Below are 25139 nucleotides of genomic sequence, written 5' to 3' on the forward strand. Positions count from 1 at the left end.
GTATAGTCACTGAAAATTAGCCATTCAAAACGATGCTCATAGACATCTGCAGTAGCAAAGAACATTTTTTTGCTAATGTTTTTTTCAAATACCAGTTTCAGGGGACCTAAAGGCTACCACATGCACATCTACAGGCACACATGTGTACAAAATGCCTATACACATAAGATAAAAATAAACGTTTAAAACTTTTGTATGAAGGGGCATGGTACCAGCAGTTGTACACTGATGACTTTATACTCCACCACACAAATGGAAAGGGAAAGCTCAATGGTGGGATGCTGATGGCAAACGTGATGAGCAGTGGCTTTCATCTTGTAAGAGAGGCTACTGTGAGGCAGCCTCTCATCCATCTCCCCGGTTCAGTGAGGCATAGCCTTTCTGTCTTATTCCCAAAATGGCTATTACTAAATGTCACAAAACTGCTCGGCCGCCATATGAAATCCATTCCTCCACTATCGCAAACCATTACTCATGGAGCCTGTCACATGGATATCTGGTTGATATTGCCATGTGAGATTTGGAGAATTGGCATCATTCTGATCTGGTTTATACTGCACAGTATTATCTATTCAAAATTACATACCTTTAAGTTTTGTGTAGATTTCAAAGTTGGTCTATGTAAGTAATAAAACTGCTTAATCACATATAAACTATCCTATGAACTAGCTCCTCTCCGTCAGTCATCTGCTAAGAGGTAACAATGAGTACAAGAGTAGGAATATTCACACACAAGCCCCTGCGTGTGTGGCATGACTTTGTTTTCCATACTGAATAAAAAATTAAGTTTGCTTTATGGGCTCAATTGATTAGTGAGAAATACACATTTTATTTCATCTTTCACTTATTCTGTTTACGTATCTGGGCATGCATGTCCCATGACACACATGTGGAGGCCAGAAGATAACTTGTAACAGTCGTTTCTTCTCCATCACCATATGGACGGTGGGGATGGAGTCCACAGAGCCACTTTATTAGCCCATTTCTACACTTTTTAAATTGACATTTCAAGTATGTTTGGTTAAATTTTTATACTAAATGAATATTCAACAAAGAAATGAACTTCATGGGGACTTACCGGTGTATAACTATGTACACTTCCAACACTGTTCAAATTAACAGACGCCAAACTCTGGTCTGAGAGACTGTTGTTAAGGCTGCTTCGAGGGCTATCACTACCATCCTGGTCAGCGTTGTACAGTGTTACCTGGAATGGAAAGTACAGCAGGCCCTCAGTACACAGTTCCTGTAATGAACACGGTTGGAGAGCAGCACTACACACCACAGCTGAGTTGTTGGCGGGACACAAACACCGGTGCCCTTTCCTTCCTTTAGCTTTTGCACCAAATTTATGTTCCAGTTTTAATTCCTTGTTCACCATGAAACAATTTTCTTACTGCTCCCAATCTAAAATACATGCTTATCTAGGACATAAACTAAATTTAATGAGTATAATTAGTAAACATTTAATATCAGAAGATTAAAAAAATCCATCATGTATAGTTTTATATGTGGTTTGTCAAAGCATGCATATAAGTGTGCTTCCTTAAAAAATTGATAGGCACCAGTGTCTCTGATACTAAAGACACATACTCATAAAACCAAGAATATACGATATAATTTTTTTAAATTGGTATTATCTGGCATATTGAAAATTATCACATAATTTAACTGATTAATTCATTTAAAATAACCATTAATACAATTACATAGTAACATTATCCAGTAAACAAGTAAAATGAGCCATGTTCTAATTTTTGTAAATTCTTGAGGTCTGCTTGATAGCAAACAGCAAGTGCCTCATTAGCTGCTTCCAGAGGCAGCTTGCCACTGTGTTGCTTAAGCATTAATGAACTTCTCATGTAGCTGTGCATAGTCCTTGATACATGAAAAAACTGCCAAGTATCAAGATTATAAAAACTGAAGTTGCAACATGTAATTAGAAAACACGGCAAATAACTCTTATACTCAGTTAAAATCTACTGTTCTACCTTGTACTTCTAACTGACCATTTATCTACACATTATGACACCATTTGAAAAATATTGATTTAAGTGATCTTGTGTTGACATATTTCACTATACATTGAAAACAAACAAAACCTAATACATGTTAACATCACCCTATCTCATTAGAGGCATCTTAGTAGTGGGAAGCTAGCAGACTCACTGTAGTGGACTCTCCTAGGACTCGAGTTTGTTTGTTTGTTTGAAGCTCAGATTTTACTACGAGAACCAAGTAGTAATGACTATTTACCTTAGGCCACAGAACCACTGTGTTCACTATGAAGCATCTGTCAACACTAACTAACCTGTCACCTGTTCTCTCCAGGGAGAGCAGTAACCCAATGACACAGTAGCTTCTAACTCAACAAACACATGCTTTTCTTTGAAACACTGTGTTTTGTGTTCTGTTCAGGAATACTAAGCTCTGTGGTAACAATTTAATAAAACTTTTTCCTGCTTTACCAAAGTAAATCTAGTTTTAAGTTTTCTTTAACTTGTATCTCTGGTGGTGAAGAATATAACAGTGTCAAGCTTCAATTAATGATGTCTAGCTAATGTTACCCACCAATTTGGCACACCAGTGAAAATACAAATTTAAAAACATTAAATGTGTTATTATAAAGCCAGTTCTGAACTCAACGGAATCACTACAAATGACTGAGTTACTCAGACATCCACAGCTGACTACATGTGAGAACTAATGACACTACCTATACCTCTAGTTCCCTAACCCCCCTCCCCCCCATGCTCCTCCTCCTAACCATCCATGTCAGCAGCGACCTTCATCTCCTATCTCAACACACGGAGATCTACCACTACTGCCAGGTTTTTCTATGTTAAAATCATTTATGGTTTCTCTTTCACAAAGCCTTGTTTCCTATTGCATTATCTGCTCTAAATATTATTGCTTTCCCCCTATTAAAAAAATTTTATCTGACTGAAAACATTGTCATCTTTTATGATTTAGATATCAGACCTATCTAAAACTGATTTTTCTACACTGAAGATGATTTTTCCTTTACACTTATTGAAAGCATTGCTGGATTTATTCAGAGTCTGTCTAGTCTTATGTTAGTACCAGTTTCATTTATAGTAAGCTTTCTCTTGCTTAATATTTAGGAGAAAGAGCTCATTTAACTGTGTGTATGCAGGGCAGACTGCCTCAGGTGTCAAGCTTAGCAACATTGTCCACCTCTTTCTGACAGTGATTCTCAGTGACCTAGAGTTTACCAATTAGGCAAGTAGACTGGCCACTGAGCCAGAGCTGCTCCTCACCCCACCTCTGCAGTACAGGGGTAATAAACGCACCTCGATTGTATCTGGTGTCTTTACGAGGGTTCCAGAACTCACTCAAGCACTTGTCTTTGTGAGCTTCTGTGGTCTAAATATGAAATGTCCCCACAGACTCACATGTTTAACACTTGGTCTCCAATGTTGCAGCCATTTGGGAAGGATGCAAGGCCTTCAGGGGATGTGAACCTTGAGATTCTACAGTGCTGCCCTGCTTCCTGTTCACTTTCTGCTTTCTGAAAGCTGATGCAATATGGCTAGCCCTTGCAGCCATGACATCCCACAGTGGTGAGTGTAAATAAACCATTTCTCCCTCGAATTCATTCTAGTCAGGTACTGTCACACAAATAACTACTACACAGGGCAATTGCCTTACCAACTGAGCCACCCCACAGGCCCATTATCCCACACTTCTCTCCCTCTATTCCTTCTACTTTCCCTCCCTTCCTCCCCACCTTTCTTATCCAAAAGCACATCAGGATTCTGACCATCAGCATCAACAAGAAAAACTGACTTCTTTACAATCATCTTCTGCATAAAGACTGTGTTTCCTTAGCGATGGCTTTATTTTCTGCCCATTATTTCTGGTCTGATTGCTCTTCTCCAATTATGGGCTGTTCCTACTTGTCTGTCTCCTGGTCCTTCCTGTTGCTCTGAGAGCAGCACTAGGGCTGCAGGTATGCATGAGCTCACTCCACTACCGCCTGTGACTTTCTTACCTCATACATTGGGACTTTCTCCTTCTACAGACACGTGGTTTTGTATCCTTTTGTGTTCACCAGATTCTCATTTAATTGTTATATAAAATACTTTCTACTTCACCCCTCCCCCCTTTAAACCACAGTCCTTCTCTGCATTTGTTTTGGTTGTTTCTAAATATTTAAACCATTAATATTTAACTGAGGCTATTACTTTATGTCTCACAGGCTTTGAAGTCACTTGTATTTCACTGCTTTAAAGTATTTTCTAATTTATATCACGTATCTTTGATCCATGGGAGTAAGTTAGTAGCACACTGCTTAACTTACAAATTCTAGAGGAACTTTCTGACTATGTTTTTGCTATGACTTCTAATCCTAATTCATTCTATGGGAAATATAATTTTTATGTTTTAACATGCCTTCCAAATACTGATTTTGGTAACTACTCCATGGGTATTCAAAAATATATTATGCAAATGGTGGATATATACTGTACATAATTTGGATTTCCTAATTTGGGTCAAATTTTCCACAACTCTAATGGAATTTTTTTTTTTTTGGCAGCGAATTTCAGAGCTTTATTGGTAGGACAGAGGGCCACATTTCTGCCTGCTCACCCCTAAACTGTTATTGCGCTGAGACCCCTGGTGATCTTCCTCATGACCTCCTCTAATGGAATTTTTTTGTTATCATGGTCTTGATATTCTTGTTTTGATTTTCTGATTTTATCGACATGTTAAATAAACTCTAACATTACAAATAATGATTTGTTCGTTTTTTCTTTCAATCCTGTCCATTTGAGAGTATGCTATTAGATATATACAAAGATTGTCACTTCATAATCAATACAAATACCCCCTTATAAAATACAACTTTTCACTTAGGAAAAAATTTTTTTATAAGTACTGCAGAGCTGGATCTTTTCTGCCAACCAACCATTCTAAAACTCTTACGTGTAAGTCAAGTGTTGCTTGTCTTTACATTTCATGCTACTCCTGGTATACCTAGTTTTAAAGACTGTTTTGTTTCCTCCCAATTCTTCTTTGTTCCTTCCCTTCTCACTTTTGAGATTTACTATGTTTCCTTATTACACTGGTATACGGTTTTATTACTTTAAAAAATAATCTGGAGCAGTGATGGTTTGTTCATAAAGCATGGAACTTTGATCAGTCATTCGTGGAAAATTGTGGCTCCAGATAATCTCTAAATAGAATTTAGCTGTCTTTTAACAAAAATAATTTATCCACCACTCTACAAACAGTTGAGGCTAGTCTACAATGGTCTGTCCTTACTCACAGGACAAATGCTACGTGTATATATAATGTGGCAGCCCGCATTATTCACCACAGCTCTCACTGAAGACTGTGAAGTGCAATCTTTGTCCCCTAACTGGAAAGACTACTAGATTCCAGCCAGTGGTAAGTCTATTTTCTTTATATCTGAGTCCAAGCTCACAGAATGAGGATTTCACAAATGCTTAAAAGTGGATTTTGCTTACATAAACTTCAACTTCTGCTATTCCTCAGGATCTTTTCTCCTAAGTATTCATTCATTTCATAGTCCCCTCCCTCCAGTTTCTGTAGCTCTCACACACGCCTCTCTCAGGTTCCTTTTCTGTGGCCCCTGTCAGGGTCTGTCAAGTAGGAAATGTCCCAAAGGAAAAATTTATCTCGCCCCATGCATTTGCCTGGTCCCTTAATGACTAGTTGTTTCTGTCTCCATTTCCTCCTTCCTCTTTGGCCCCTCATATAGATGTGCTAGCATGTTTATACAGGTTGAGTAGGGGGAAAAAGGCAGAATGGTTTGTCTGGTATTCGTTATCTGAAAATAAGATCTAAAAACTGCAGCTCTTAGAACATCATGATTTGGTCAGAAGATTCTAACATTATTTCTTCCTGGGTCATAATAACTTCAACTGTCCATGTCCAGGCCCTCAGCATCACAGACTACTGCCAACGTTATATTAGAGATTTCTGGTTTCAAACTATAAACACTTCAGAAAATTTTCAGTTTAGATGCCCATCATTAGAGATGTTATTTAGATGTCTAGGCCCTATTCAAGATAGAATAATAGAACTATTAGGACTTCACCAAACTCCATCAGCACTAGGAAACACACAAACACTCCCTTCTCCCCTAAAGACAGTGATCATTCCACAGACTGCCACGTTGGAAGAAAAATTATTATACTTCCACTGCCAGTGTCCTTTCAAACTGAAATCTGCTTACATCACAAACAAATTCTTGACAATCTTTACCTTCCTACAAACAGATTCCATAGGTGCAGCGATGCATACCTGTATATTTACATATGTGCACGAGACAAATGGAAGCTAAAAAAGCAAAGTGTAGATGGGCTAGAAACAGAAGGCAGAGATTACAGGGACACGGTAAAACAAGAATGAAGACTGTGAGCACACACAACAAAGATGCAGTTTCAAGACTCCTGTGCTCCATAGGAGAGGACACCTCACGAAGCTCCCAAAGTACATCAGACGTCCGACACAGAATCTCTTGGAGAGAAGAGGCATTTGCACTCCACTGTATATCCAACCACCAACATCTCCAAAAATACAGCAGACTACCAAATATGATTTCTGGGTGCATTACTAGACTTGAATATTAAACAACAGGTGGAGCACCATTACAATGAATTCTAATACATTGCTAGAATGATGGAAATTGTTTGTTTTATTGGATTCTGTTGACTTCTGTGGTGATTACTTTTGTCAACTTGACAGGATCTAGAATCACCCACGATTAAATAACCAATCCATGGGGAGGACCACTCCTTGGGTGGAGATTCTGGACTATATAAAATGAAGAAATCAAACTAAGCACGGACACTCATCACGCAATAACCCTGACTTACTGCCAAGGGGCTGTACTCTTTTTGTTTTTTTGTTTGTGTTTTTGTTGTTTTTCGAGACAGGGTTTCTCTGTATAGCCCTAGCTGTCCTGGAACTCACTTTGTAGACCAGGCTGGCCTCGAACTCAGAAATCTGCCTGCTTCTGCCTCCCTAGTACTGGGATTAAAGGCGTGCGCCACCATGCCCAGCTCGGGGCTGTACTCTTGAACTGTGAGCCAGGATGAGGTCTTCTCCCTCAAGTTACTTGTCAGAGTACTTTATAAAATGAGCAAGCAAAGAAACAAACAAATATTCCCTAACATTTAACAACTCTTTTCTTCAACTACATAGTTAAAAACCAATCAAATTTCAAAATGAATTGATAAATGAAAATACTAGCTCAGAAATTCTATCAATGGGAACCAGCCAGGTCAAAAATTTAAATTAGTACATAACTTCTCAGTAATCATGCTCCAATTCTCCCCAACTGTAGTCTCCCCTCTCCCAGCCTGGAACCTGCTTGCTCAGGGGTGGAGTTTCTTGTTCATTTGTTCTGCCACGCCCACTGCTGGACCGTGCCGCTTTGCTGTTTGGAGCCACACACGTGCTCACCCTGCTACTGGACCCCGAGATTAATTGGCAGGAATCGGGTCTCCTCCCCCTTCCTTTATAACTGAGTGTCAGAACAAGTAAAATTGAGCATTGATCAGAGTGACCATTGACTTGGCTCCTTTTTTGGAGACCGTACTGTTGGAAGGGCAATCCCTTCACTGCCTCCCACCCAAATAATAAGCCAATTGGCCTTGTACTACGGAGCCAGCTGTCACCCCCTTTTCCCTGTTTCCCTCCTGTCATCCAAAAAATGCGGACTAATATCAACTCAGTGTTATTCTTAATAAAGTGTATTTCAAATTTGTTCAGTCAAACTTAGCCAGGGTTCCAACGCCCTACTTAAAATTCAACTAGGAAGTTACCTATTCAGCACTAATTAGCATTATAAAGTCAGAGCCTACAGCTCAGGGCTATTCTGTTAGTTGCTTACTAGGATAAAAAGGACAGTCTTTACCAGATACAGTTTACCATAAGAAAAGTTAGGAAATTCCACGAAAACAAGTTTTTTCTTTAGCCTAAGAATTCAGGCAGAACTATTGAGCATAGATAATTTTTTTGCCTCAGGCCAGCCTTTTCTTTTTTTATTTTTTGTTAACAAAAGGGAGGAGATGTAGTCTCCCCTCCCCCAGCCTGGAACCTGCTTGCTCAGGGGTGGAGTTTCCTGCTCATTCGTTCTGCCACGCCCACTGCTGGACCGTGCCGCTTTGCTGTTTGGAGCCACACACGTGCTCACCCTGCTACTGGACCCCGAGATTAATTGGCGGGAATCGGGTCCCCTCCCCCTTCCTTTATAACTGAGTGTCAGAACAAGTAAAATTGAGCTTTGATCAGAGTGACCATTGACTTGGCTCCATTTCTTCTTTCGCCCCATCTAGTTCCTCTCTTTCAGCTCTAGTTGCCATCTCAGTTGAACCGTTCGTTGCGAGCTGCTGGCCAGCCACAACACCCAATAAATATTTTTTTCTAATTGTTTTAATTTATTATATCATTACTATGGGGTGGCAGGGGAGATGCTACTAGGGATTGGACCCAAGGCTTACTTTTACATGCTACGGAAATACTGAGCTACAATATATCTAGCTCCACTGGTTTTTTTATATTATTATTATTACATTTAGTTATTTATTTTGTGGAAGAGAGGCAATCAGGTAAGCACATGGAGGTCAGAAGACAACTTGAAGGAGTCTGTTTTTTCCTTTTACTATGTGGGTCTCACCTTAAAAATTTAATTCTTAAGTTCTCAGGCTTAGCAGCAAGCACTTCTATCTACTGTCCATACTTATTTTCAAGATAAGGTATCACTAAGTTGTCCAGGCTGGCCTTGACCTCATTCTGATGCCCATGTAGACCCTGAAATTCTGATCCTTCTGCCTAACTTCCTTTGTAGCTGTAATGATAGGACAGCTCCCACCAGAACTGGCATTTGTGCATACACTTCAAAACACTCTAGATTCAAGTCTCAAGCTGTCACATATAGATTGAGCAAATTTATATCACCTTTAAACTTCACCATACATAACAATTGCGATTACTCAAGGACATTTAAAAATGTTTAAAAAGTGGAATTACTTTGTTAGTCACAGTGTTGATTGCCAGAGTTGGAGAGGCACTTCCCGAAATAATACACTCCATTCCCAAAGAATCTGAATCTATGCTATATGGAGTTGAGGCCTAAAATACAAGAACAAAATAAACAATTATTAGCTCGTATATCCAACAATTTGACACAGTTTGAAGGGATTTTATCAAATTCTCCAATATCCAGTTTTGTGCTTTTTTTCAAATATGAAAATAAGTAGCTCCTTAAAATCCCTTCTGCATTCTGACTATATTCTGGCATGCTACTGACCTAGTCCTACCAAGTCTGCAGGTACTCCCTCAGTGAGTCTCGTGAGAGTGTGGTAGGGTGGAGCTGGCTCTGACAACGTCCCCACTTCTCCTTTTCAGCAACAGTTATCTAAGCGTAGCTGACACTAGGGACCACTTTTCCTAGACTTATCTGCAGCTAGCTTGGCCACGTGACTGTGCCATGGTCAATGGAGTGTTGAATAATACATACAACTTCTGCAGCATTTCTTTGAAAGGAACTTATTTGTCTACAATTTCTCCCTCACATTGTGTAGTGAAATATACATATGGTGGGAATAGTCTTGTTTAGCCTGGAAGCTGACTTAGGAAATTACTGGAAAACCCTGGGGGAAAAGATTAGAAAGAGTCTGGACATCTAATTGTCTGTGATCCCTCTGACTTCATCTACCTGGCTCCACCTGAGAAATAGGCATCTCATCTAGGCCTCTGTTATATTATTGTTGCTGCTTACAGAGAAAAGCAACAAAACAGTGTCTTAAATAGTACATCCTATGTACTGTTACAAACATGAGTTTCCAAAACAATATACAAGTGTTGTCTGAATTTAAAAAGAGTGTCTCAAAAAATTTACCCTCAGTGTTAAAAATGTAAGAAAGGCAACTATAAATAACTTGTGACCGTGGTGCCAATTCTCTAACAAGAAATCTCACCCTCACGTGCCACAACTGAGCACAGACTCCTAAAATCTCACACTTGGGGCTACCAGCATCATTTAATAACAGTATCTATGGGATTGCATGAGGCCCAAGGCCCTGGATTCATCTTACCCGCAAAGCAAAAGAAAACCCTAAGGCGGGGGAGGTAAAAATCCACAGATGCCCATCTAAGATTCAAACGTTGTAATCAATTATTAACATGCTCATGAAATAAAGAACATTTGAACAAAGTAAGAAAAAGCTCAGTGAAGAGATTAAATCGTGAAATGAATAAAAACTAGATAAATACTATTTGCGAGAGAAAAATAGTCAGTGGGTGGGGTTTATATAAGAATGAAAAAGAATGGAAAACAATTAGTAATAACTTGAACAACAAACAAAAGCTAGAGAAAAAGAGAGCTTCAGAAAGCTGAGTAAGTCTCAAAAGGTATAACCAGAAACGTCATTAAAATATTAGAACTGGTAAGTGCTGTTTTTAAAATAAAATACAAAAATATATTAAGAGCCAGTAGGTTTTCCATATTCCAATAATGATTTTGCATGAACTCATGAAAACAACCCAATTCTTAAGAGCTCATTCCCCACAATCTGTAAAGACCTATTGCCTACATAAGTGAGAACACTGTTAATATGTTCAACCCTACCTAAATCAAGTTATTAATTCAATGCAATACTCACCAAAATACAAAACAGCATTCTTCACAGAATCAGAGGAAAAAATTCCAACCAACCAACCCTAAAATTCATATTGAAACCAACCCAACTCTAGATGAACAAAGCAATTCTGAGTACAAAGCAAAGGCACAGGCATCACCACACCTGATTTCATTCCATACAACAGAGCCACAGTAACAAAGACAGCATAGTGCTAATATAAAAACAGACACTTAAGCCAATGGACAAGAACAGATAACCCAGATAGAAATTCACCCACATCCAGTGTGCTGGTTAAATTTTCCCTCATCAGCTTGATAAAAACTAGGATCATCTGGGAAGAAAAAAAAAATCTGTGTTGATAGAATTCCCCAATAAGGCTGGCCTCCAGGGACTCCTGTGAGCATTCTCTTAATGACTGATGAAAGGGCCCAGTCCACTTGTAGGCAGTGCCACAATAGGGCATGTGGTCCTGAGTTCCATGTTAAAAAAGGCCCCTCAGCAAGCTACAGAGAACAAGCCAGTGAGCAGCATCCCTCCTCTGTGGTTTCTGTCTGAGTCCCTGCCTTGGCTTCTCTCAGTGGCAGATGTATAAGCCTAATAAATCCTTTCCTCTTCATGTTGCTTTTGGTCATGGTCTTATCAAAGCAATAGAATGCAAAATAGGACATATAGCTAAGCAAATGTGTCCAAGTATACCAGACCAAGTGCAGCTTCTTTAACAAATGGAGCCAGAGAAACTTGATGTCCATATGCAGAACACTGAAACAAATGTCAACCCAGAATGGGTCAAAGCCTTAATGTAACACCTGAAACTGAAAATTCTAGAAGAAAAACATAGGGAAAATATTTCAAGATACAGGCATAATCAATTATTTTCTGTATAGAACTATATAGCTGCACAGAAAACAAGCAATAATTAAGAAATGAAATGACATCAAACTAAAGGGCATGACAAGCAGAACAGAGTAATGAGACATCCATTCAACACAAGAGACTATCTTTCAGCTCTTCATCTGATGAGGGCTAATATCTATAAACACTTAGACCAACTGAAAGGTGGTAAACAGTCTAATAATACAATTCTCAAAGGAAACCATGAAAGAGCCAAGTGTGGTGGTTTATTCCTTTAATCCCAGCACTTGGGAGGCAGAGGCAGGAGATCTCTGTGAATTCAAGCCAGCCTGGTGTACATAGCAAGCTCTAGGCCAGCCAGAGTACACAATGATACCCTGGTCTCAAAGAAACAAAACAAAAAGAACATTAAAAAAACAATGTTGATATGATTAGACATGAAAAATGCAAATTAAAGATAAAAGACAGAAAATAAAACAGTACCATTCAAAATGCTACATACCGAAACATAGAAAACAAAAAATGCTGATAAGATGTAATAACAAAGGAATGCTCATACACTCAGTGGCAACATAAGAAAAGCCACTACAAGAATCGGTACTAAGTTTCCTCAAAATTTAAATTAGGAGCTGGAGAGTTGACTCAGATATTACGAGCACTTGCTGTCCTTCCATAGGACCTGGGTTTGGTTCCCAGTGCCCACATGGCAGTTTACAACTGCTGTCTATAAGTCTAGGTCCCAGTGGATCCAATGCCCTCTTCTGACCTCTAGAGGTACAAAACATGCATGTGATGCACAGACATAAATGCAGGCAAAATACTCATGCACATAAAATAAAAACAACTTTAAAAAGTACATTTTGAACCGTATCACTCAGCACTCTTACTCACTGACATGCAACAATGAAGTCTACACACACTATTATTTACACATATTTATCAAAGCTATTCTAATAGCTGAGAGATGACCATCAATAATTGTGGATACAGTATGCATATAACTGTGCATATATACATGTATATATTTATACATATACAAAATGGAGTATCTTTCAATACTGAAGAATGACATCTTACTTGCAGGAAATGAAGGACATCAGGTTAAGTGAAATAAGGCAGAAAAAAGACAAGTGTAATGTCTGAGCTCATAAGTTGAAACTAAAATGAACCGTTCCTTAAGCTGCTTTTTCAGTCTCAAGTAAGAAAGTGAACGAATACTGGTGACTGAGCAGGAGGCTCAATCAACTCCTGTACTAGCAACTCAGGACATATGAACATGTGAAAATACCACTTTAAAAATGCAATTAAAAACATAACTAGTTGGTATTATTTTTAGACTAGAGAAAGAACATGAAAAAAAAATAAATAATGTCCCTGACTCTTTAAGTATTCATGCAAAATAAACAAAATGAAATGATTTTTAAAAAGAAATCCACATCACATGCTGATGAGGATGTAGAACAAAGAAACACTCCTCCACTGCTGGTGGGGTACAAACTTGTACAACCACTTTGAAAATCAAATTGGTGGTTTCTCAGAAAAATGAGAATAGTTCTATGTTAAGACCCAGCTATACTATTTCAGGGCATATACCCAAAAGATGCCACACTATACCACAGGGACATTTGTTTAATTATGTTCATAGCAGCTTTTTTTGTAATAGCCAGAAACTGGAAACAACCTAGATGTTCCTCAGCGGAAGAATAGATAAAGAAAATGCAGTACATCTACACAAGGGAATACTATTCAGCTATGAAAAACAAAGGCATCATGAAATTGCAGGCAAATGGATGGAACTTGAGAATCTCATCCTTAGTGAGGTAACGCAGACCTGGGAAGACACATAGTATATACTCACTCATAAGTGGACTTCAGCCATGAAATGCAGGATATCCATACTACAAATCCACAGACTCAAAGAAAATGGGTAATAAGAAGGACCCCAAGGGAGGATGCGTGAAGCTCACTCAGAAGGGGAAACAAAACAGTCATCAGAGGTGAATGGAAAGAGGGAAATGAGGGGAAGAGGGGATGAGGAGAGGTATGGGGATAATAATGAGGTGTTTGGGGAGTGGGGGCGATAGGGTTAGGGGTAAGAATGGAAATCAGTAGGGGCATCTTTGGGACTACCTGGAGACCTGGGATGAAGACTATGAGAGTCACCCTAGGTGAGATTCCTTCCCACCAACAGGGAATAGAGACTGAAGTGGCAACCTCCTGTAGCCAGGCAGGACTTCCAGTGGGTACACTAACCCATCCACAAAACCTTCAACCCAAACTTTATCCTGCCCTACAAGATACTCAGAGATGAAGATGGAGCAGAGATGGGAGGAATGACCAACCAATGACTGGCCCAACCTAAGACCCATCCCTAACTGTACACAACCCCTTACTCTATTAATGATATCCTGTTATGCTTGTAGATAGAAACCTATCGTAACTGTCTCCTGAGAGGCTACATTCAGCAGTGGATAGAAGCAGATGCAGAGATCCAAAGCCAAACATCAAGTGGAGCTCAGGGAGTCTTATGGAAGAGTAGGGGACAGAATTGACAGAGCCAGAAGGGTCAAGGACTCCACAAGAAGACCTAGAGTCAAGGGTCTCAGAGTCTGAACCAACCAACCAATGAGCATGCAGGGGGCAGGACTTAGTCCCCCTACCCCCTACATTTGTAGCAGATATGCAGCTTGCTTTTTATGTGGATCACCTAACAATAGGAGTGGGGACTGTCTCTGACTCTGTTGCCTGACATTGGATCTGTTTAAAGTCATAATAACTTCCTGCCCTGAGAAATCCATGTGTCTGTATTTTTCATAGGGAAATATTCTTGGGGGCTGGTTGTAAAGTATGTAGTGTTTAGTCATATATATTGCTTTTTTTCTTTTTGGTTGCTTGGTTGGTTTGCTTTTAGTTTTGTTTTTTCAAGACTGGGATTCTCTGTGTAACCCTGGCTGTCCTGGAACTTACTCTGTAGACCAGACTGGACTTGAACACTGAGATCCATCTGCCTCCTAACTTCTGGGATTAAAGGCATAAACCAACTGGCATATAATTTATACGACTGGCGTATAAATTGCTTTTATTGGAAATACTGGTTTACTTAAAAAGCCAACAATCAAGGCTCCAAAATTCATACTTAATTTTATAGAATTGATGCTTGGCTCCAATAAGGCCTACAGCATAAGCTCTTCTGTGGCCATGCTCACATAGCCCTAGTTCAAAACTAGTCTGCAGTTCTAATGGTAAGGTTTTTAAAAAGGAAAAAAAAAAAAAAACAGACTCTGCCTGCCTGCCTTCCTGCCAGCCAGCCAATTGTGGGCTATAAACCATGCCAGTAAGTTTGGCAAGGTAGAACAGGTCAAGACTGGGAGACTCAGTGGGCACACACCTGATGCTTAAGCGACCCCAGCTCTCTGCCAGACTCCTTACTTGGAACACGTGCTATGCTTCCATGCTTCTCACATAAAAAAAGAGATGTGACCACAAGTAGGCCCAAAAGAGTTCTCTATGCTATTAAGGTACCTTAGCTAATAAGCTTCCTTTCCCAGACATCCCTCCCTGCAAAAGGTATTTAATCACAGGCCCACTCTGAGAAGTTGAATATGGTACATTATATATCCATTTTCTACCATGAACCATGGACTGTCTCTTTTCATCATGATCTGCCATGCCATGGGGAGAGCCATACAGAATGGCTTTGTTTACAGAGCCACAACTTTAACCTCCCATAGAAGGCCTCTCTGCCCTCCCAGTCACAATAGCCAACAAGCCTGCAACCTGCAAGCCAAGGACAATCATCCGCATGGGCTAGACACTGTACCCAGCCTAAGGGCCCCAACTCAGTTCTCTGTTGTTCTGCGACTACCAGCGGCATGGATATTCCAGAGTCTGGGAACCCCATGGCCCCAACCTCATCGCAGGCCTGGGGATCTCTGAACATGAGCTCCATCTTCCCCCATCTCAGACTGCACTTTCCACCTCCAGAGCGGCATCTCGGTGCTTCCCTACAGCCCAACACCTGCTGTGGGTAAACAGGGTGGTGGGATAAGTGCAGTCAAACTCCCCAAATTCTGCCTCCCCAAGAGGCCATGCCCTGTGGCTGAGTGGACTGGATTCTCCAGCCTATCTATATATCTCTTATCATCTTGATCCTTTTCTTCAAGGCTTACAAACTCTCTTTCTCTGGATAGATAGATAGACAGACAGATAGACAGACAGACAGATAGATATGCACACACACACATATATATATATATTTACCAGTATATATATAATATATATATATTTACCAGTAGCAGGCAGGCATATGTCAAAATCTATTTCACCACACATTTACTCCATTTTCTTCACATTACATCCTTTTTCTCCTGACTTACCTTGTAAACATTTAATATCCATTATAGGCTATGTAAAAACACTAATGCTAGAGATATGAATACTTTGTTTCCCTGTCTTTAAGGAGACACTAGTCTAGAGAAGAACATATAGAAAAAAATTACTATAAAGTGTGTATGATTTTATAAAGAACTTTATAAAAATTCTCCAGCACCACAAGTGCAAACAAGGAAAGGCTTTACTAAGCAGTCAACAGCTGGAGCGAGTTCACCGGCACAAGAGGATGAGCAGGGATGTTTACCTGTGATGCTGCAACTGTAGAAAGGGTAAGGAAAATCGAAGTGCAGTAAACACACAGTGGCAGCTGAGGGGTTGACTATACGTATTGTAATACTTATTAAAATAGCAACCAAAGATCTTTTTCTTTTTCATTCTTGGAAATCAGTGTTAGCCATGTATTCACAGGAACACAGGCACACAGAATGTATACAGAATAACTACCATATGGGTGAAAGAAGAGGAAAGCACCCTGAGGACAAGGAAGAACATTTGATATAACAAGGAAGAACATTTGTGAAATGGCTGTCATTTAAAATCAATCCTCAGTGTTTGAGGTACAGAACAAAGCTACCAGATTAAAGCTCTGAAGCCTGGAGTGTGAGACTCACACAGCAGGTGTGTTCTAATAGATTAAAACCTTCAAACAATTCCTAAATTGCCTCCCTTGCTCAAAGTGTGAAGATAAAACAAAATGGGCTAAAAATTTCTCTGATTCATATACAAAACTATAAAACGAAATCTTACTTTTCTTGTGATTATACGTCATCTACTGGAAACGAATTTTAAGAGTCTGCATTTCTGATATGCTTCAACACTCAAGAATCATGATAAAGAGCTTTACCCGTTCTACAGATCTTGCCCTCTTCTTTGGCCGAGTAGGCAGCGTGTCTTCCTTCGGATTGGTGTCTATTGCCCAGTAAGAACCCTAAAGATAAAAAACAGATTATATTAATTGCATATTACAGTAAACCTTAAAGCTTTTAAAGAAATATTTATAATTGTGTCTTGAATATGGGCCCCACAGACTCTTATGTTTGAGGGTTTGCCTCACATGGAGTGGCACTACGAGGAGGTGTGGCCTTGTTGAAGTAAGTGTGTCACTGTGGGGGTAGACTTTAAGATCTCCTATGGTCAGGCCCCCATCCAGTATGGAAGGCAACCTTTCCTGGCTGCTTTCAGATCAAGATGTAGAACTCTTGGTTCCTCCAGCACCACATCTGGCATTCCTCTCACCATGATGATAATGGACTGAACCTCTGAAACTCTAAGCCAGCACCAAACAAATGTTTTCCTTTATCTAAGAGTTGCCTTGGTCATGGTGTCTCTTCATAGCAATGAAACCCTAACTAATACAATAATCTTCTCCAAAACCAAGAATTTTGAAAATGTAAGAAAAAGAATGGACAGAAACACAACTGCTCAGCTTTATTAGTGGTCCAGGCCTCACCTGACAGGAAAGGTGCCCGACTACCAGCTACACCTCCAGCCCATTTTGGAAGTTTTTACCTTGAAACGGGATCTTTCTTAAGTTACCCAAATGGGCCTCATCCTTGTGGTCCCCCTGTTTTAGCCTCATGAACAGCTAATATTGCAGGCATGCACAACCATGCCAAAACAAAACAAACAACTCTAATTAAGCAGAAAAAAGAAGCTCACAGCTGAATTATTAAAGAGACCACTGTCACAGGTCTCAGTCCAAGGGCATTTACCACAAGAGCCAACTATGTTTTTTAGTAAGTGACCCATATTACTTTATTAATTATTTTTATTTTAAAAACTGTGGGAAGAGGACTGAGTGTGTGGGTGTGCATTCCAAAACACATACATAGTGGCCAGAGCACATCATGTCTCCTCTACTATGTTCTACCTTACTTGCTTTGAGACAGGCCTCTCATTAGGAAGAAACTCACTGTTCCACAGAAAGAGGATGGATGCCTGGGAACTCCAAATCTGCCTGTCTCCATCCCCCAAAGTGGGGTTACAAGAACACGCAACCATAAACCATCCCAGCTTTTTATATGATGGCTGGAATTAGAACTCAGGCCCTCATGCCTACAGATCAAGCACTACCACCTCCTAGCTATCTCACCTGTCCCTGTGACTGATTCTCAGTAATGGTTAATTATATGAGATTTGCACTGTAGCAGTATTTGTTTTACAATTACAGATATTCTAATCTCTAGAGCCTGGGACCTACAAATCTTTCTACTTCATCTTTTAAAATAAACCCTTTCCTCCACAAGCTGCTTTTGATCACTGTGTTTCAACACAATAGAAACTTTAATTTATATACCAGATTTACATATGATTAGCTGAAGCATTATTACTCAAACTCAGCCTTGCATTCGGTATTTATCTTCCTAGGCTGCTTGTTCTGTAACAAACAATAAAGAAGAAACACCTCCCCTCTCAAGCTCACACTTCAGCCTTACATGATCTGTGTGTGTGTGTGTGTGTGTATACACACACACATATACATACATACATACATACATACATACATGGCATGGCGATTTGTGTACCATGGTGTGTGTATGGAGATTAGAGAACAACTCTAGAAAGTTAGTTCTCTCCTTCCACCTTTATGTGGCTACCAGGTATGGACCTCATGTTTGAATGATAAGAACTTACCTGCTGAGCTATCCTTTTGCCCCGCTCCCTGCATATGCTTTGAGACAAGGTGACATGTGATACCATATTCAGTTTACAAGGTACTCCCAAAACTTTGTGCACATTAGGCAAGCAATCTACCAAATGAACTATATCTGCAGCCCAAATCAGTTCTGTGGATCCAGTATGTCTCATGTGTCTGCATCCTACCCTCAATGGTGACTGCACAATCTACATTACCTACTTACCCACCCAATCCATATTCGACATTCAAACTTACTCTAAACATTAATCAAGGAAAGCCTCTGATCTTCTTGCCAAACCCATGAATTTACCATTCTCTCTCTAACACTTCTGTGCTTTTCACCTGTTTAGACCACTGACTACCCACTACACTTCTTATAGTGTTGTCTAGGGTATGACCTCCTTAAGGGCAAAAGTTTCTCTACTCATTTCTGTAATAATCACAGTGCAACATAAGATACAAAACAAGTACTCAAAGTAAACCTAAACTAAAATGGAAAAGAGAAAACAATGTTCAACAAATTAGACCAAAAATACCAGTGTAGAGGGTTATGATGGCAGGCCAAGATACTAGTGTACGTGGACACCTGAGCTTAGCACTGGTCTCATTTTCCAGCCACTGCCTTTGCTTCTTTTTCAAGTGGTCACTGCCAACTAGATCTAATTTAAACACAAGAACCATGTCACCTCACTAGAAGCTTACAAGCATGACATTGTAGCTTTATGTGTAGTGACACTTTGTGAATTTTGTTTTCTTTAAAAGCACAGAAATATGGCTATGTCACTGTCTGAAGCAACCAACTATGATTTGTCTCCTGCTCTATCAGAGGAGAGGTGTGGTTTTGCCAGCTGCAGACTGTGTCTGATCTTGTGCGACCTTTGGAATTCTGAGACCTTTTCAGAGGGTATAGGAATGCTAGAGCCCTGATAAGCATGGCTGGTAGTTCAGTAGGATTGTTTGTAGCTTGTTAGTAGCCATGCTCAAAGAAACAAAAGAAAGAAGCTAGATTCAGAGACCTCTCTCCCTCTCTATCATTTGTTCTCGCCTATCTAGTGAAAGGGTGGGGGGTGCAGATGGGAGATTAAAAGTAGAAAAAAAAAAGAACCCACAAAGTAGAAAAGACCAGATACAGTAATGTATTTAACATAGTAGTTTCTATACCCTAAAATCTCAAAACTATTAAGTACAATAATTTACATGATTTTATGCATAGTGCTCAGCTAGCATTTCAAAATACAAGTAGGAAAAATTAGAGATGTTTAAACTTAAAATAACAAAAAGTGTTCATAGAAATGATAAAGGCCTGTGTTTGTTTCTGGAACATTGTATTAACCTGGGGAAAATGTCCAAACTGTAGATTTCCATTTTGTTATAAACATTTGAATAAAAATAAAAATTAAAAATGGGATGAAGAGATGGTCAGGGGGTTAAGAGCATTTGTGCACTTGCAGAGAACCCAAGTTCAGCACCCACATGGTAGCTAATAATCATCTGTAACTCTGGTTCTAGAGGTTCTGACACCCTCAACTTGCACCGCACACACACGGTGCACGAACATACATAGTAGAAAAACACCAATACACACAAAATTTACAAAGAAAAAAAAAAAACTGCAGGTGAGTGGACCTGTGATAAACACTCCTTTAATCACGGAACCCAGGAGGCAGAGGCAGGTTGATCCCTTCTGAGTTTGAAGTCAGTCTGGTCTACAAAGTGAGTTCCAGGACAGCCAGGGCTACAAGAACCTCTGTCCCCAACATATAAAAAATACTAAACAAACAAAAACCTCAATGTTTTAACAGATTTTTTTTTTTACACAAAATACTACTACACACAGACCAACAATGAGGCAAAATCAGTTATAAGCACTTTCACTTGTTGAGGCATCTCACCAACCCAATTTTCATTTTAAAATCAACTTCCCCAAAATGTTATTTAACAAAAACAGAATGTATCAATATTAAGCAAATAATTCAAAAGTCTTTAATATATATACCCTGTAATTAAGGTCAAAATAAAAACAAAAAAATCCCATTCGTTGCCTTTAAAAGTTTCTGTGTAGCGCAGCAAGTGATCTTCTTTTGCCCACTACCTTCATCACACACACACTCACACACACACTCACACACACACTCACTCACACACACACACACACACTCACACACACACACACACTCACACACACACACACACTCACACACACACTCACACACACACACACTCACACACACACACTCACACACTCACACACTCACACACACACACACACTCACACACACTCACACACACACTCACACACACACACTCACACACACTCACACACTCACACACTCACTCACACACACACACACTCACACACTCACTCACACACTCACACACACACTCACACACACACTCACACACACACACACTCACACACACACTCACACACTCACACTCACTCACACACACACACACACACTCACACTCACACACACACACACACTCACACACTCACTCACACACACACACACACACTCACACTCACACACACTCACACACACACTCACACACACACTCACACACACACACACTCACACACTCACACACACACACACACTCACACACACACACTCACACACTCACACACTCACACACACACACACTCACACACACACACACACACACACACACACACACACACACACACGTCTGCTGCCTGTCGTTAACACACTAGGTTTTGCCTTTTCTAGAAATGTGTATAAATGACTCAATCTGTAGGCTACTTTCCACTCTGAGTAATGGGATGAGAGTCCAAATGCTCCATCTTTGTAACATACTTTTCTGTTCAAGTTATTTGAGTGAGTAGTTTTCTGTGGTTCTAGGCATAATCTTCTGATGAATGGTAATTTTTTTGTCAGATTTTCAGGGATTTATGTTATAATTTTTCACATATTCTAAATAATTAATCATTTGTCAGGTGTATGTACTCTGAATATCTTCCAGTCCCTGTTTGCATAATGGTACTAAGATCAAAAAAGTTTTACTTCATTAAAGCCTAGTTTATCAAATTTCTTTCAAAGGAAAGACATAGCCTTTCCCAAGATATAAGAAATATTTTCTGCAATGTTTTCTTCTAAACGTTGTATGGTCTCAGGCATCTGTTTCACTTAATTTTAATTTTCGGTAAGTAAGGATAGGCATTTTTTTCCACCATGATAAAGACTGCTATCATATATCAACTGAATACATGAATATCTTTGTCAAAAGTGAGCTGACGAGGCATTGGATCCCATTACAGATGGTTGGGAGCCACCAAGTGGTTGCTGGGAAATGAACTGGAAGTCAGGGCTCTTAACTGCTTAGCCACCTCTCCACTCTCCACTTTCTATTTGTTTTCTTCACCTATTTTCCAAATTGTTGAAAATCTCTATATGCTCAGAATTATGTAAATGTATTTTACCTAACTATGGAATGGGAAGGCTGCTTTTCTGAGACTGAAACCAGGATATATGTTCTACCAATACTGAAAATATATATGGATGCATACAGTTGTTGTGAAATGTATTTCTCCTAAATTAGCTCACTTGTTCCTTCTACTTGATTTAGTAGTAACTGAAATAATTTCAAATTTTACTTTAGTCATACCAACAATGCTTCTCATTTTTCTAAGCAAGCTGACCAAATTATTCTGAGAAATATACCATGCTGATTTATTTATTTATTGGGTATTTTATTCATTTACATTTCCAATGCTATCCCAAAGTCCCCCATACTCTCCCCACCCCCACTCCCCTCCCACTCCCACTTCTTGGCCCTGGCGTTCCCCTGTACTGAGGCATATAAAGTTTGCATGACCAATGGGCCTCTCTTTCCACTGATGGCCGACTAGGCCATCTTCTGATACATAAGAAGCTAGAGACACGAGCTCTTGGGGGTACTGGTTAGTTCATATTGTTGTTCCACCTATAGGGTTGCAGACCCTAATCTAATACTTTCTAAAACATCTAATCTAATACTTTCTCTAGCTCCTCCATTGGGGGCCCTGTGATCCATCCAGTAGCTGACTATGAGCATCCACTTCTGTGTTTGCTAGGCCCCGGCGTAGTCTCACAAGAGACAGCTATATCAGGGTCCTTTCAACAAAATATGCTAGTGTATGCAATGGTGTCAGCGTTTGGAGGCTGATTTCTAACAAACATATTTTAATACTTTTGTAGTCATAGGTTACAATAAGATCATGTATTGACCTATAATCTTTATTTAAATCCCCAATATAGTCAGACTGAGTCAGTAACCACAACTCTACTTCCAACTGTATCCAGAAAACTAGTATTAGAGTTTACCATAAATTTTTATTTATAGTTATAAAATTTTAAATGTTATTTTATAAAAATTTTACAAATAAAGCACAGTAGAAGACCCTGAAAATTTGTGGATGGCCTATTCAGATTAAGAAAATTCTTAAGTATAGAAAATAAATGGTTACCAGGAGATTAAAATGGGAGAAATGGGAAGGAGAAAAATAAAATTTAACGGAAACTGTTGTCCTTTTCAAGGTAAGGAAATGGTAATGTCCTAGAGTTCAGCTTTACAAAAATTACTAGGTTATATGATCCAAAACAAAAGTGAATGGTATGCAAGTCATATCTAAACAAAAATGTATATATATTTGCAAGGGGGTAGGGGTATGCTGGCTCCAATGAGGTGTAGCCTTCTTGGTGGAGGTGTGGACTTGCTGAATGAGGGCTTTGAGGTTTCAGAGCAGATCAATATGTAAAACTCTCAGCAACTGCTCCATTGTCATGCTTGTCTGCTGTCCACCATGATGATCTTGGACTCACCCTCTAAAACCATATGCAAACCCCCAACTAAATGCTTTCTTTTGTAAGAATTGCCTTGGTCACGGTCTTCACAGCAATAAATAGGGGAAAAGGAACCAGAAACATTTAATCTAATACTAGTTATGTATGACATAGCCAACTCACTGTCAGAAAACAAAGTGATATTGCCTGGAAGGAATTCCTGTCTCCTTATTTCTAGTTGAGCCCTAGCTTTCCTTTAGACTATGCTAGTCAGTAGAGTTCCTCCTAAGAGTTTTATCTTAGTTTATGTGTACCATACCCCATGCAGGCTCAGAGACCAGAAGAGGATGTCAGGTACCCTAGGACTAGATTTACAAGTGATAGTGAGCTCTCCGACGTGCAAACTGAAACATGCAATGCAATGATAGCGTTTGCTGCCACACATATCCAATGCCTTGACCCAGTATGTATGTGTGTGTGTGTATGTATGTATGTTATGTAATGTATGTATCTCTCTCTCTCTCTCTCACACACACACACACAAATCAATTTTTAAAAATAGGAATATTTCATAAAGGTCAAAGAACAATTAAAGACAATTTAAAGGACCACAATGAAATAAATATTAACTTGAAATGAATCATGAGCATAAATGTAAACCATCAAACTTACAGAAACAGAAAAACTTCTATATGTACGTACTAGTTGACTGCCTGGGCAGCACACACAAAAAAATATCACTAAATAGTAACTTAGGAATAAATTCCATTTCATTAATTATCTACCATGACTACTCTTTTTACAGCATAATTATAAAAATAAAAAGGCAAACCTCCGTCTGAGACAATATTCCACAACATCAATCTACCAAAAGACGTCTATGCAGCACACACACAGTCTCAGTAATGACAACGTTTTTTAACTTAAAAGAACTTCAAAAAAGATATGCAAATGGCCACTAAAAGATTTTTAAAAGATTTTAAAAATCAGGGGTGATTAGGATTGTGGGCAAATCAAAACTATGGTAAGATACTGTTTCCCAGCCAAAGTTAAAAGCATCACTAATAATGAATTAGTAGTGGGAAGTCTCTGGCATTGCTGTGAAAATGCAAAGTATCACGGCCACAAGGAATGAGTATCATCTCCCACTTACCCTGTGACCCAGCAAGCCTTCCTCTCAGTAGTCAAGAGGACTCAAAGAAAAATGTCAATTTCCTGGTAGCTTTTCAACGACAGTCCCAAACTGAAAAGGCCTCCAAATTGTGTACCAATGAATAAATGGGTTAACCATTTTATATTCATAAAATAGAACATGGCCTGATAATAAACAATTAATGGTGAAGAGCAGCCAGCTCTGTAGTGAGAAAGCACACACAGTCATATGCCTGACAACTCCATTACTACAAGTTCCCTACCATGAAAAAAACCTATGAAAAGCTCAAAGATCACCACCTAAAGTCAGGTTCGACCAGATTTCATCTGGAATCAAGACAGGACATGTAAAACAGCTCAAGATTCTATTAAGTAAACATCAAGTCATATCAACCACACTTATACAGTAAATACATCAGCACATCCTGCAGCTCCCCCAACCTGACTGAGAAAGGAACACCATGGCTCAATCTCTATAGTCCCAAATAGAAAACTGAAATTTCACAGCTTTCACCCACTACATTTTTCCAAAAAGCAATCTACTACAAACTTCAAGATGTACTAAAATGAAAGTTAATTCCAAAGAGAGGGGGAAAACCCTACAACACACAAAAACTCCACAGTGTTTAACAGAAAAGACCATATAGTTAATCCATAAACACCAGGAAAATGAGGATTTAT

At 39.3% G+C, this 25139-nt stretch overlaps 1 protein-coding gene across 2 annotated transcripts in view; it reads right to left on the bottom strand.

Annotated features, from left to right (window-relative positions):
- Foxj3 (forkhead box J3) overlaps positions 1–25139 on the bottom strand; it is a 93867-nt gene that overhangs the window by 11028 nt on the left and 57700 nt on the right. The window contains exons 5-7 of one of the 2 annotated variants that reach the window (XM_021160896.3): positions 16729–16812; positions 9028–9129; positions 1079–1207 (exon numbers count right to left, since the gene is read on the bottom strand). In XM_021160896.3, the coding sequence (XP_021016555.1) occupies positions 1079–1207; positions 9028–9129; positions 16729–16812 (315 nt within the window). The remainder of the gene's footprint in view (positions 1–1078; positions 1208–9027; positions 9130–16728; positions 16813–25139) is intronic. The other variant, XM_021160897.3, reaches the window with a different exon arrangement.

The sequence above is a fragment of the Mus caroli genome, unplaced genomic scaffold, assembly GCF_978045245.1.
Source record: "Mus caroli unplaced genomic scaffold, Mus_caroli_1 scaffold_6, whole genome shotgun sequence".
NCBI lineage: Eukaryota > Metazoa > Chordata > Mammalia > Rodentia > Muridae > Mus > Mus caroli.